We start from the raw sequence: 15,493 nt of genomic DNA, 5'->3' as shown, positions 1-15,493 counted from the left end.
TCTACAGGACAACGTTCCGAGCAGACGGAGGAGTTGGTAGGTTAAAGGAACCGTGGTGCACGAAAGCTGTGCGGGACCTCGTCGGGAAGAAAAGGAAAGCGTACAAAAGGTTCAGAGAGCTTGGCGAAGATAGGGATCTAGATGAGTATACGGCTTGTAGGAAGGGACTAAAGAAAGAAATTAGGAGAGCCAGAAGGGGTCACGAGAAGGCCTTGGCAGGTAGGATTAAGGAAAACCCTAAGGCGTTCTATAAATATGTGAAGAGTAAAAGGATGAGACGTGAAGGAATAGGGCCTATAAAAGGTGAAGGTGGGAAAGTCTGTACGGAACCAGTAGAAATGGCAGAGGTGCTTAATGAGTATTTTGCCTCGGTTTTCACAGAGGAGAAGGACCTGGGTGGATGTACTGTGGGCTTGCGGTGGACTGAAAAGTTTGAGTATGTGGATTTTAAGAAAGAGGCTGTGCTGGAATCTTTGAATGGCATCAAGATAGATAAGTCGCCGGGTCCGGATGGGATGTACCCCAGGTTACTGTGGGAGGCGAGGGAAGAGATTGCAGAGCCTCTGGCGATGATCTTTGCGTCGTCGATGGAGACGGGAGAGGTGCCGGAGGATTGGAGGATTGCGGATGTGGTTCCTATTTTCAAGAAGGGGAATAGGGATAGCCCAGGAAATTACCGACCGGTGAGTCTAACCTCAGTGGTTGGTAAGCTGATGGAGAAGATCCTGAGGGATAAGATTTATGAGCATTGAGAGAGGTTTAGTATGCTCAAGAATACTCAGCATGGCTTTGTCAAAGGTAGATTGTGCCTTACGAGCCTGGTGGAGTTCTTCGAAAATGTGACTAAACACATTGACGAAGGGAAAGCGGTAGATGTGGTTTATATGGATTTTAGCAAGGCGTTCGATAAGGTCCCCCATGCAAGGCTTCTAGAAAAAGTGAGAGGGCATGGGATCCAAGGGGCTGCTGCTCTGTGGATCCAGAACTGGCTGGACCTGTGTTTAATGCTCCCTCCACCAACATTGTCTGTACCTTTAAGACCTGGCTGGCTTTAGGGATTCGCATTCTAATCAGTATTCTGCAACTTGATTTTGTGTCTGTTTGCACTGTTTGAGAGCACATTTCCACTCCATCTGACGAAGGAGCAGTGCTCCGAAAGCTTATGGTATTTGCTACCAAATAAACCTGTTGGACTTTAACCTGGTGTTGTGAGACTTCTTACTGTGTTTACCCAAAGGAGGCAGAGAGTGGGTATAGATGGGTCTTTTTCTAATTGGAGGTCGGTCACCAGTGGCGTGCCCCAGGGATCTGTTCTGGGACCCTTGCTGTTTGTCATTTTCATAAATGACCTGGATGAGGAAGTGGAGGGATGGGTTTGTAAGTTTGCCGACGACACGAAGGTTGGTGGGGTTGTGGATAGTCTGGAGGGATGTCAGAAGTTACAGAGGGACATAGGATGCAAGACTGGGCGGACAAGTGGCAGATGGACTTCAACCCAGATAAATGCATCGTGATCCATTTTGGCAGGTCAAATGGGATGAAGGAGTACAATATGAAGGGAAAGACTCTTAGTACTGTAGAGGATCAGAAGGACCTTGGAGTCTGGGTCCATAGGACTCTAAAATCGGCCCCGCAGGTGGAGAAGGTGGTTAAGGCGGCGTATGGTGTGCTGGCCTTTATCAATCGAGGGATTGAGTTCAGGAGTGCGGGGATAATGATGCAGCTTTATAAGACCCTCGTCAGACCCCACTTGGAGTACTGTGCTCAGTTCTGGTCGCCTCATTACAGGAAGGATGTGGAAAAGATTGAAAGTGTGCAGAGGAGATTTACAAGGATGTTGCCTGGATTGAGTGGCATGCCTTATGAGGATAGGCTGAGGGAGCTCGGTCTTTTCTCCTTGGAGAGACGTAGGATGAGAGGAGACCTGATAGAGGTATATAAGATGTTGAGAGGCATAGATCGGGTGGACTCTCGGAGGCTTTTTCCCAGGGTGGAAATGGCTGCTACGAGAGGACACAGGTTTAAGGTGCTGGGGGGTAGGTACAGGGGAAATGTTAGGGGGAAGTTTTTCACACAGAGGGTGGTGGGTGAGTGGAATCGGCTGCCGTCAGTGGTGGTGGAGGCAAACTCAATAGGGTCTTTTAAGAGACTCCTGGATGAGTACATGGGATTTAATAGGATGGAGGGTTATAGGTAGGCCTAAAAGGTAGGGATATGTTCGGCACAACTTGTGGGGCGAAGGGCCTGTCTTTGTGCTGTAGTTTTTCTATGTTTCTATGACAGTTCGTGAGATTTTGCAAGCCCAGGCTTGACATGTATGCCCAAGCCGTCAGGAGGTGCGTCAACACCAGATTCATCAGCCGCACTCACAAGACAGCCCCGAACATCACCCAAGCACAACGCAACGCCATCCGCGCTCTCAAGACCAACCGCAACATTGTCATCAAACCAGCAGACAAAGGAGGGGCCATCGTCAGACTGAACAGAACGGGTTACTGCAAAGAAGTGTAGCAACAACTGAACAACGAGGAACACTACAGACAGTTACCCGCAGATCCGACCAAAGAACACACCCGTCAACTCAACAGACTGATCAAGACCTTTGATTCGGACCTTCAGAGCACCCTCCGTGCTCTCATCCCACGTACTCCCCGCGTTGGAGATCTCTACTGCCTCCCGAAGATACACAAGGCAAACACACCCGGCCGTCCCATCATATCGGGCAATGGGACCCAGTGCGAGAACCTCTCCGGCTATGTCGAGGGCATCCTGAAACCCATTGTACAAAGAACCCCCAGCTTTTGTCGCGACACTACGGACTTCCTACAGAAACTCGGCACACATGGAGCAGTTGAACCAGGAGCGCTCCTCGTCACAATGGATGTCTCGGCACTCTACACCAGCATCCCCCATGACGATGGCATTGCTGCAACGGCCTCAGTGCTCAGCGCCAACAACTGCCAGTCTCCAGATGCAATTTTACAACTCATCCGCTTCATCCTGGACCACAATGTCTTCACCTTCAACAAACAGTTCTTCATCCAGACACACGGAACAGCCATGGGGACCAAATTCGCACATCAATATGCCAACCTCTTCATGCACAGGTTCGAACAAGACTTCTTCACCGCACAGGACCTTCAACCGATGCTATACACTAGATACATCGATGAGATTTTCTTCCTTTGGACTCATGGTGAACAATCACTGAAACAACTCTATGATGACATCAACAAGTTCCATCCCACCATCAGAATCACCATGGACTACTCTCCGGAATCGGTTGCATTCTTGGACACACGCATCTCCATCAAGGACGGTCACCTCAGCACCTCACTGTACCGCAAGCCCACGGATAACCTCACGATGCTCCACTTCTCCAACTTCCACCCTAAACACGTTAAAGAAGCCATCCCCTACGGACAAGCCCTCCGAATACACAGGATCTGCTCGGATGAGGAGGATCGCAACAGACACCTCCAGACGCTGAAGGATGCCCTCATAAGAACAGGATATGGCGCTCGACTCATCGATCGACAGTTCCGACGTGCCACAGCGAAAAACCGCACCGACCTCCTCAGAAGACAAACACGGGACACGGCGGACAGAGTACCCTTCGTCGTCCAGTACTTCCCCGGAGCGGAGAAGCTACGGCATCTCCTCTGGAGCCTTGAACATGTCATTGATGAAGACGAACATCTCGCCAAGGCCATCCTCACACCCCCACTTCTTGCCTTCAAACAACCACGCAACCTCAAACAGACCATTGTCCGCAGCAAACTACCCAGCCTTCAGGAGAACAGTGACCACGACACCACACAACCCTGCCACAGCAACCTCTGCAAGACGTGCCGGATCATCGACACAGATGCCATTATCTCACGTGAGAACACCATCTACCAGGTACACGGTACATACTCTTGCAACTCGGCCAACGTTGTCTACCTGATACGCTGCAGGAAAGGATGTCCCGAGGCATGGTACATTGGGGAAACTATGCAGACGCTGCGACAACGGATGAATGAACACCACTCGACAATCACCAGGCAAGACTGTTCTCTTCCTGTTGGGGAACACTTCAGCGGTCACGGGCATTCGGCCTCTGGTCTTCGGGTAAGCGTTCCCCAAGGCGGCCTTCACGACAGACAACGCAGAGTCGCTGAGCAGAGACTGATAGCCAAGTTCCGCACACATGAGGACGGCCTCAACCAGGAACTTGGGTTCATGTCACACTATCTGTAACCCCACGACTTGCCTGGACTTGCAAAATCTCACTAACTATCCTGTCTGGAGACAATACACATCTCTTTAACCTGTGCTTAACGCTCTCTCCACTCACATTGTCTGTACCTTTCAGACTTGATAACCTGTAAAGACTCGCATTCCAACCATTATTTTGTAAATTGAGTTTGTGTCTTTATGTGCCCTGTTTGTGAACACAACTCCCACTCACCTGACGAAGGAGCAGCACTCCGAAAGCTAGTGGCTTTTGCTACAAATAAACCTGTTGGACTTTAACCTGATGTTGTGAGACTTCTTACTGTGTTTACCCCAGTCCAACGCCGGCATCTCCACCTCAGTGGAAGAGACAGAAAGCCATCAGGTTACAGGGAGCAGCTGCAGAAACTGGAAGTCTGCTCTGGGGAGCGGAAAATGAAACTGGGAAAGGGGAATATTAGGAGAGATTCGGATATGAAGTGGCGGAATATTCGTCCGAGGGAACAGGGAGCTGGATGGACTATTCCGGGCCAATCCATTGCTGAGTCTGGGTGATATCTGAATTGAAGAGCAGCATTGTGTGGATAAACACCAGGGGACAGTGTAACCTGTCAAAACATGGAAAAGACACAATGCTGCCTGTACTTGAATCATTGTGTAGTGATACCACAAACCTGGGATAAGAATCCCGATAGATTAGCGTGGGGCAGAACAGGAAGTAGAGGTAATTTGAGAACTCTTTCTGTTGAAGCAGTTCACCTGTCAAATAAAAGACAAAAAAATCAAATGACATCACAAACCAAATTTTCATTCAATCCGAGTTTCACACAGAGGTCAGAGCCAGGGGTGTTTCAGCTCATATAGAGACACGTCCACTAGATCAGCGTCAGAGGTCAGGCATGGGCAATCAGTGGGCACTGGCTCAGGGTCAGAGGTGAGGTAGGGACACTGGTGGATCACTGGCTGAGGGCCAGATGTGAGCTGTGGCCAAAGGGGGGGATCACTGGATCAGGGTCAGAGGTGAGGTGTGGACACTGGGGGGTCACTGGATCAGGGTCAGAGGTGAGGTGTGGACACTGGATCACTGGATCAGGGTCAGAGGTGAGGTATGGACACTGGGGGGTCACTGGATCAGGGTCAGAGGTGAGGAATGGGCACTGGATCAGGGTCAGAGGTGAGGTATGGACACTGGATCACTGGATCAGGGTCAGAGGTGAGGTACGGACACTGGGGGATCACTGGATCAGGGTCAGAGGTGAGGTATGGACACTGGGAGATCACTGGATCATGGTCAGAGGTGAGGAATGGACACTGGATCACTGGAACAGGGTCAGAGGTGAGGTATGGACACTGGATCACTGGATCAGGTTTATTGGTTGGATCAGGGTCAGAGGTGAGGTATGGACACTGGATCACTGGATCAGGTTTATCAGGTTGGATTTTAACCTGGTGTTGTTAGACTTCTTACTGTGTTTACCCCAGTCCAACGACGGCATCTCCACATCATCACTGGATCAGGGTCAGAGGTGAGGAAAAGATATTGGGGAATCACTGGCTCAGGGTCAGAGGTGAGTTGATAGTGTTTGATCACAGAGTGAAGTGCAGACAGGTGAACAGGTTTGTTCGTGGATCACACACCCCTCAACTGGTTAACTTCATCCTACTCTGCAAAGCTGATCGGCCTTTCAATGTAAAGATGGAAGTTGAAGAAACCTGGACTTGATCCCATTGGCTGATGGAGATGATCAATTGTAAATTTAGCAATCATTTGTAAGCAACGTCTTGCAAAGTCATTCAGGCTGAAAGATTATTGCAATAAATATCAGGAGTGGAAATTCCGCAAAGAGTGCAGTTCCCTCAACATCAGCACCTTGCTAATCATTGGCTGCCTTTTCAGGATGGGATTCATGGCAGGGTTTCTGAAACTGATTTCACACACAGTAGTTCTCTTTGTAGCCACAATTTCAGAACTATTCTAACTAAATTAAAAAGGTTTTTTGACAACAAAATTGTAGTTTGTGAAAATAATACTCACACAAAAGAATTTGCAAAGTGACCTCAGTGTTTCATTCAGTTACCACATTCATGCACAGGATGCACTTGAGGCGTCACTTGTGCTGATGCCCTGCACCCATCTCTCTCCCGCGCGTCCCTCTCTCCCGCGGGTCCCTCTCTCCCGCGGGTCCCTCTCTCCCGCGGGTCCCTCTCTCCCGCGCGTCCCTCTCTCCCGCGCGTCCCTCTCTCCCGCGCGTCCCTCTCTCCCGCGCGTCCCTCTCTCCCGCGCGTCCCTCTCTCCCGCGCGTCCCTCTCTCCCGCGCGTCCCTCTCTCCCGCGCGTCCCTCTCTCCCGCGCGTCCCTCTCTCCCGCGCGTCCCTCTCTCCCGCTCGTCCCTCTCTCCCGCGTGTCTCTCTCTCCCGTGTGTCCCTCCGTCTCTCTCCCCCGCGTCTCCCTTTCTCGCCATCTCTTTCCCGCATCATCCTCTTACACTCCCGCGCGTCTCTCTACTTCTCTCTCCCACGTGTCTCTTCCACGTGTCTCTCTCTCTCTCCCACGTGTCATTCTCTCTCTCTCTCCCACGTGTCTCACACTCTCCCGCGCGTCTCTCTCTCTCCCGCGCATCTCTCTCTCCCTCTCCCGCGCGTCTCTCTCTCCCGCGTCTCCCTCTCCCACGTGTCTCTCTCTCTCCCACGTGTCTTTCTCTCTCTCTCTCTCTCCCACGTGTCTCACTCTCTCCCGCGCGTCTCTCTCTCTTCTCTCCTGCGTCTCTCTCTCCCACGTGTCTCTCTCTCTCTCCCGCGTCTCTCTCTCTCTCTCTCCCACGTCTCTCTCTCTCTCCCACATCTCTCTCTCTCTCCCACATCTCTCTCTCTCTGTCCCGCTTCTCTCTCCCTCTCCCACGTCTCTCTCTCTCCCTCCTCTGTCCCACGTCTCTCTTTCTCTCCTCTGTCCCATGTCTCTCTCTCACTCCCCTCTATCCCAAGTCACTCTCTCCCTCTTCTGTCCCACGTCTCTCTCTCCCTCTCTGTCCCGTGTCTCTCTCTCTCTCTCCCTCTGACCCACGTCTCTCTCCTTCTGTCCCACGTCTCGCTCTCTCTGTCTTGCGTGTCTCTGCAATGAAGTTACAGTGAAAATCCGCTGGTTGCCACACTCCGGCGCCTGATCAAGTACACTGAGGGAGAGTTCAGCATGCCAATGTACCTAACCAGCACAAGGGGCTGTGCCCCTTAAAAATAAGTACACCTGTTTAAGTGCTGTTGGGGGGAGCAGCCTACCTGGGGGAAGCAACAGTGGCCGTGCCTCTGGCGCAGAGTCCGGCCCGGCAGCTCAGAAGGGGAGGGAAAGGGAGGATGAGCAAACTGACCACAGCACCAAGGTACAGGGAGCCATCCAAGTGGGGGGAGAAACAAAAAATGTAGTAGAAATTGGGGATAGTACACTTTTGGATGCTGTTGGGGGGGGACTTAGCAGGGATAAGCCATGGTGTACAGGTCACTGGCTCAGAGTCTGTCCTTGTGGCTCAGAAGGGAAGGGGTGATAGGAGTAGAGGATTAGTCATTGGGGACTCCATAGTTAAAGGGACGGATAGGAGATTCTGCGGGAACGAGAGAGACTCGCGGTCGGTGTGTTGCCTCCCAGGAGCCAGAGTCCGCGATGTCTCGGATCGTGTTTTCGAAATCCTGAAGGGAGAGGGGGACCAGCCCCAAGTTGTGGTTCACATCGGCACTCAAGACATAGGTAGGAAAAGGGATGGGGATGTAAGGCAGAAATTCAGGGAGTTGGGGTGGAAGCTTAGGGCTAGAACAAACAAAGTTGTTATCTCAGGTTAGTTACCCGTGCCACGGGATAGTGAGCAGAGGAATAGGGAGAGAGAGCAGTTGAACACGTGGTTACAGGGATGGTGCAGGAGGGAGGGTTTCAGATACCTGGACAATTGGGGCTCTTTCTGGGGTAGGTGGGACCTCTACAATCAGGATGGTCTGCACCTGAACCAGAGGGGTACCAATATCTTGGGGGGGAAATTTGCTAATGCTCTTCGGAAGGGTTTAAACTAATTCAGCAGGGGGGTGGGTACCTGAATTGTAGCTCCAGTGTACAGGAGGTTGAGAGTAGTGAGGTCATGGATGAGGTTTCAGGGTCGCAGGAGTGTACCGGCAGGCAGAAAGGCGGTTTGAAATGTGTATACTTCAACGCCAGGAGCATCCGGAATAAGGTGGGCGAGCTTGCAGCATGGGTTGGTACCTGGGATTTCGATGTTGTGGCCATCTCGGAGACATGGATCGAGCAGGGACAGGAATGGTTGTTGCAGGTTCCGGGGTTTAGATGTTTCAGTAAGTGCAGGGAAGGTGGTAAAAGAGGGGGAGGTGTGGCATTGTTAGTCAAGGACAGTATTACGGTGGCAGAAAGGACATTTGATGAGGACTCGTCTACTGAGGTAGTTTGGGCTGAGGTTAGAAACAGCAAAGGAGAGGTCACCCTGTTGGGAGTTTTTTATAGACCTCCGAAAAGTTCCAGAGATGTAGAGGAAAAGATTGCAAAGATGATTCTGGATAGGAGCGAAAGTAACAGGGTAGTTGTACTGGGGGACTTTAACTTTACAAATATTGACTGGAAAAGCTATAGTTCGAGTACTTCAGAGGGGTCATTTTTTGTCCAATGTGTGCAGGAAGGCTTCCTGACGCAGTACATAGATAGACCAACAAGAAGCGAGGCCACATTGGATTTGGTACTGGGTAATGAACCAGGCCAGGTGTTAGATTTGGAGGTAGGTGAGCACTTTGGTGACAGTGACCACAATTCAATTACGTTTACCGTAGCGATGGAAAGGGATAGGTATATACCGAAGGGCAAGAGTTATAGCTGGGGGAAAGGAAATTATGATGCGATTAGGTGAGATTTAGCTGGCATAGGTTGGGGAAGGAAACTACAGGGGATGGGCACAATTGTAATGTGGAGCTTGTTCAAGGAACAGCTACTACGCGTCCTTGATAAATATGTACCTGTCAGGCAGGGAGGAAGCAGTCGTGTCAGGGAACCGTGGTTTACTAAGGAGGTTGAATCTCTTGTGAAGAGGAAGAAGGAGACTTATGTTAAGATGAGACTTGAAGGCTCAGTTAGGGTGCTTGAGAGTTACAAGTTAGCCAGGAAGGACCTAAAGAAAGAGTTAAGAAGAGCCAGGAGGGGACATGAGAAGTCTTTGGCAGGTAGGATCAAGGAAAACCCTAAAGCTTTCTATAGGTATGTCAGGAGTAAAAGAATGACTAGGGTAAGATTAGGGCCAGTCAAGGACAGGAGTGGGAAGTTGTGCGTGGAGTCTGAAGAGATAGGAGAGGCACTAAATGAATATTTTTCATCGGTATTCACACTGGAGAGGGACAGTGTTGTCGAAGGGAGTACTGAGATGCAGGCTGTTGGACTGGACAGGATTGAGGTTCATAAGGAGGAGGTGTCAGCAATTCTGGAAAGGGTAAAAATAGATAAGTCCCCTGGGCCGAATGGGATTTATCCTAGGATTCTCTGGGAGGCTAGAGAGGAGATTGCAGAGCCTTTGGCTTTGATCTTAGTGTCGTCATTGTCTACAGGAACAGTCCCAGAAGACTGGAGGAGAGCAAATGTTGTCCCGTTGTTCAAGAAGGGGAGTAGGGACAACCCTGGTAATTATAGACCGGTGAGCCTTACTTCTGTTGTGGGAAAAGTATTGGAAAGGATTATAAGAGATAGGATTTATAAGCATCTAGAAAGGAATAATTTGATTAGGGATAGTCAACACGGTTTTGTGAAGGGTAGGTCGTGCCTCACAAACCTTATTGAGTTCTTTGAGAAGGTGACCAAAGAGGTGGATGAGGGTAAAGCGGTTGATGTGGTGTATATGGATTTCAGCAAAGCGTTTGATAAGGTTCCCCATGGTAATCTATTGCAGGAAATACGGACGCTTGGGATTGAGGGTGATTTAGTGGTTTGGATCAGGAATTGGCTAGCTATAAGAAAACAGAGGGTGGTGGTTGATGGGAAATGTTCATCCTGGAGTTCAGTTACTAGTGGTGTACCGCAAGGATCTGTTTTGGGGCCACTGCTGTTTGTCATTTTTATGAATGACCTGGATGGGGGCGTAGAAGGATGGGTTAGTAAATTTGCGGATTACACTAAAGTCGGTGGAGTTGTAGACAGTGCGGAGGGAAGTGGCAGGGTACAGAGGGACATAGATAAGCTGCAGAGCTGGGCTGAAAGGTGGCAAATGGAGTTTAATGCGGAAAAGTGTGGGGTGATTCACTTTGGAAGGAGTAACAGGAATACAGAGTACTGGGCTAATGGTAAGATACTTGGTAGTGTGGATGAACAGAGAGATCTGGGTGTCCATGTGCATAGATCCCTGAAAGTTGGCACCCAGGTTGAAAGGGTTGTTAAGAAGGCTTACGGTGTGTTAGCCTTTATTGGTAGAGGGATTGAGTTTCGGAGCCATGAGGTCATGCTGCAACTGTACAAAACTCTGGTGCGGCCGCACTTGGAGTATTGCATACAGTTCTGGTCGCCGCATTATAGGAAAGATGTGGAAGTGTTGGAAAGGGTGCAGAGGAGATTTACCAGGATGTTGCCTGGTATGGTGGGAAGATCGTATGAGGAAAGGCTGAGGGACTTGAGGTTGTTTTCGTTGGAGAGAAGAAGTTTGACAGGTGACTTAATAGAGGCAAACAAGATGATCAGAGGATTAGATAGGGTGGATAGTGAGAGCCTTTTTTCTCAGATGGTGATGGCTAGCACGAGGGGACATAGCTTTAAATTGAGGGGTGATAGATATAGGACAGATGTTAGAGGTAGGTTCTTTACTCAGAGAGTAGTAAGGGGGTGGAATGCCCTGCCTGCAGCAGTAGTGGACTCGTCAACATTAAGAGCATTCAAATGGTTATTGGATAAACATATGGATGATATTGGAATCGTGTAGATTAGAGGGGCTTGAGATTGGTTTCACTGGTCGGCGCAACATCGAGGGCCCAAGGGCCTGTACTGCGCTGGAATGTTCTATGTTCCAATGTTCTAATCTTTCGGACTGTGGGAGGAAACCGGAGCATTCGAAGGAAATTCAGGCAGACATAGAATGTGCACTGTGCACGTGCATCTACACGTACAGCATGGGGTTAGATACAGAGTAAAGCTCCCTCTACACTGTCCCCATCAAACACTCCCAGGACAGGTACAGCACGGGGTTAGATACAGAGTAAAGCTCCCTCTACACTGTCCCCATCAAACACTCCCAGGACAGGTACAGCACGGGGTTAGATACAGAGTAAAGCTCCCTCGACACTGTCCCCATCAAACACTCCCAGGACAGGTACAGCACGGGGTCAGATACAGAGTAAAGCTCCCTCCACACTGTCCCCCATCAAACACTCCCAGGACAGGTACAGCACGGGGTGAGATACAGAGTAAAGCTCCCTCCACACTGTCCCCCATCAAACACTCCCAGGACAGGTACAGCACGGGGTTAGATACAGAGTAAAGCTCCCTCCACACTGTCCCCCATCAAACACTCCCAGGACAGGTACAGCACGGGGTTAGATACAGACTGAAGCTCCCTCTACACTGTCCCCCATCAAACACTCCCAGGACAGGTACAGCACAGGGTTAGATACAGAGTAAAGCTCCCTCTACACTGTCCCCCATCAAACACTCCCAGGACAGGTACAGCACGGGGTTCGATACAGAGTAAAGCTCCCTCTACACTGACCCCATCAAACACTCCCAGGACAGGGACAGCACGGGGTTAGATACAGAGTAAAGCTCCCTCTACACTGTCCCCTTCAAACACTCCCAGGACAAGTACAGCATGGGGTTAGATACAGAGTAAAGCCCCCTCTACACTGTCCCCCTTCAAACACTCCCAGGACAGGTACAGCACGGGGTTAGATTCAGAGTAAAGCTCCCTCAACACTGTCCCCCATCAAACACTTCCAGGACAGGTACAGCACGGGGTTAGATACAGAGTAAAGCTCCCTCTGCACTGTCCCCCATCAAACACTCCCAGGACAGGTACAGCACGGGGTTAGATTCAGAGTAAAGCTCCCTCAACACTGTCCCCCATCAAACACTTCCAGGACAGGTACAGCACGGGGTTAGATACAGAGTAAAGCTCCCTCTGCACTGTCCCCCATCAAACACTCCCAGGACAGGTACAGCACGGGGTTAGATTCAGAGTAAAGCTCCCTCAACACTGTCCCCCATCAAACACTTCCAGGACAGGTACAGCACGGGGTTAGATACAGAGTAAAGCTCCCTCTGCACTGTCCCCCATCAAACACTCCCAGGACAGGTACAGCACGGGGTTAGATACAGAGTAAAGCTCCCTCTACACTGTCCCCATCAAACACTCCCAGGACAGGGACAGCACGGGGTTAGATACAGAGTAAAGCTCCCTCTGCACTGTGCCCATCAAACACTCCCAGGACAGGTACAGCACGGATTTAGATACAGAGTAAAGCTCCCTCTACACTGTCCCCATCAAACACTCCCAGGACAGGTACAGCACGGGGTCAGATACAGAGTAAAGCTCCCTCTGCACTGTCCCCCATTAAACACACGCAGGACAGGTACAGCACGGGGTTAGATACAGAGTAAAGCTCCCTCTACACTGTCCCCATCAAACACTCCCAGGACAGGTACAGCACGGGGTCAGATACAGAGTAAATCTCCCTCTACACGGTCCCCCATCAAACACTCCCAGGACAGGTACAGCATGGGGTTAGATACAGAGTAAAACTCCCTCTACACTGTCCCCCATCAAACACTCCCAGGACAGGTACAGCACGGGTTAGATACAGAGTAAAGCTCCCTCTCCACTGTCCCCATCAAACACTCCCAGGACAGGTACAGCACGGGGTTAGATACAGAGTAAAGCTCCCTCTACACTGTCCCCATCAAACACTCCCAGGACAGGTACAGCACGGGTTAGATACAGAGTAAAGCTCCCTCTATAGTGTTTGAGTGAATCTTGGTGTCTCCGATGATTCGGTTTGCTGACAGGTTGGAGGCTTTGACCCCACGACTGCGTGAAGCTAGGCTGAGCTTGTTGCCCTCGATTCATAGTGAATTGTGATCTGCGTTCAGTAATGTGTGTTACCGCACCTGCCTCCCTTACCTTCCTGCAGCTTCGCATTCAGCACTTTCGGAACATTTTCTCGGATAAAAGAATAACTCTTCATCATGAAACGAATCTGTTGAAAAATAAATCCAATTAACCATTCGAGAATGACTGAAATTCTGCTTGGATGCTGATTGATACAAAGTCACTCTGAACCCCTCTGCACAATTTCTGCAGTATCTCCACAAGGGGCCTGTGCACACCACCAGGCTTCAGTTCCTTTCATTTCCACCTCACAGAGCCAGGGACCCGGGTTTCATTCCAGGCTTGGGTCACTGAGTGTGGAGTTTGTATGTTCTCCCCGTGTCTGCGTGGGTTTCCTCCGGGCGCTCCAGTTTCCTCCCACAGTCCAAAGATGTGCGGGTTAGGTGGATTGGCCATGCTAAAATTGCCCCTTAGTGTCAGGGGGACTAGCTTGGGTAAATGCATGGGGTTATGGGGATAGGGCCTGGATGCGATTGTAGTCAGTGCAGACTTGATGGGCCGAATGGCGGCCTCCTGCACTTTAGGATTCTATGAAGCATGGGTGTTAGATTTGAACAAAGGAGATTATGAAGATATGAGACCCAAATTGGCTGAGGTGAATTGGGAAAATACATTGAAAAGTATGATGGTATGTAGGCAATGGGCCATCTTTAAAGAATTATTACATTGTTTACAGTAACTAAAGAAAAGTCAGTCAACTGTGGCTAACAAAGGAAGTTAAGGGTTGTATATAACTAAAACCAAAGGCTTATGAAATGACCAAAAATAATAGCCTGAGGATTGGGAGGACTTTAGAATACAGCAAAGGAAGGTCAAGAAACTGATAAAGGAAGGGAGAATGGAATATGAATGTAAACTAGCAAAAAACATAAAAATAGACTGTAAAAGCTTCTATACATATGTAAATGGAAAAGATTAGCGAAGATAAATGTGGGTCCATTACAGGCAGAGTCAGGAGAATTTATCATGGGGAATAGAGAAATGGCAGAGACGCTAAATGGTTACTTTGTGTCTGTCTTCACTGAGGACTATACAAGAAATCTCCCAGAATTAGAGAGCCAAGGGACGATAGGGAGAATGAGGAATTGAAAGAAATTAGTATTGATCGTCTTCCAAAACTCTCTAGATTCTGAACAGTTCCTGAAGATTGGAAGGTAGCAAATGAGGGAGAGAAAAAACAGGGAACCACAGACCTGTCTGCCTGACATCAGTGGTAGGGAAAATGCTGGAATCTATTCTAAGGAATGTGATAAATGCACACTTGGATAATAATGGTAGCATTGGGCAGAGTGCAATGGGCATGGATTTATGAATGGGAAATCGTGTTTGTCAAATCTGTTGTAGTTTTTTGAGGAAGTTACCCGCAGGATTGGTTTCGGTGAGTCGGTGGGCATAATATACTTGGATTTTCAGAAAGCTTTTGATAAAGTCCCCCACAGGAAGTTGGTTAGCAAAATTAAAGCACACAGGGTAGGAGGTAATCTACCAACATAATGTACCCGAACCCAAGTTCACAATATATAGCAATGATTTGGATGTGGGAAGCAAATGTAATATTTCCAAGTTCACAGATGACACAAAGAGGGGGATGTGTGTTGTGAGGAAGATGTAAAGTGGCGACGGGAGGATTTGGACATACTTAGAAACATACATTGAAACATAGACGATAGGAGCAGGAGGAGGCCATTTGGCCCTTTGAGCCTGCTCCACTATTTGTTACGATCATGGCTGATCATCCAACTCAATAGTCTAATCCTGCTTTTCCCCCATAACCTTTGATCCCATTCGCCCCAAGTGCTATATCCAGCCGCCTCTTGAATACATTCAATGTTTTGCCATCAACTACTTCCTGTGGTAATGAATTCCACAGGTTCACCACTCCTTGGGTGAAGAAATGTCTCCTTACCTCCGTCCTAAATGGTCTACCCTGAATCCTCAGACTGTGACCCCTGGTTCTGGACTTCCCCACCATCGGGAACATCCTCCCTGCATCTACCCTGTCTCGTCCTGTTAGAACTTTGTAAGCCTCTCTGAGATCCCCCCTCATTTGTCTGAACTCCAGTGAAAACAAACCTAACCTAGTCAATCTCTCCTCTCACATCAATCCCGCCATCCCCAGAATCGCCTGGTAAACCTTCGCTGCACTCCCTCAAGAGCAAG

General features: G+C 49.5%; 1 protein-coding gene across 1 annotated transcript in view; it reads right to left on the bottom strand.

Moving 5' to 3' along the window:
- LOC144491327 (sterol O-acyltransferase 1-like) overlaps window positions 1-15,493 on the bottom strand; it is a 383,813-nt gene that overhangs the window by 64,869 nt on the left and 303,451 nt on the right. The window contains exons 4-5 of the mRNA XM_078208990.1: window positions 13,346-13,421; window positions 4,893-4,977 (exon numbers count right to left, since the gene is read on the bottom strand). Coding sequence (XP_078065116.1) covers window positions 4,893-4,977; window positions 13,346-13,421 — 161 coding nt within the window. The remainder of the gene's footprint in view (window positions 1-4,892; window positions 4,978-13,345; window positions 13,422-15,493) is intronic.

Source organism: Mustelus asterias (genome assembly GCF_964213995.1).
Source record: "Mustelus asterias chromosome X unlocalized genomic scaffold, sMusAst1.hap1.1 SUPER_X_unloc_1, whole genome shotgun sequence".
Lineage (NCBI taxonomy): Eukaryota > Metazoa > Chordata > Chondrichthyes > Carcharhiniformes > Triakidae > Mustelus > Mustelus asterias.
Note: the sequence above shows the minus strand (reverse complement) of the source record. Positions and strands in the feature narration are given on the sequence as shown.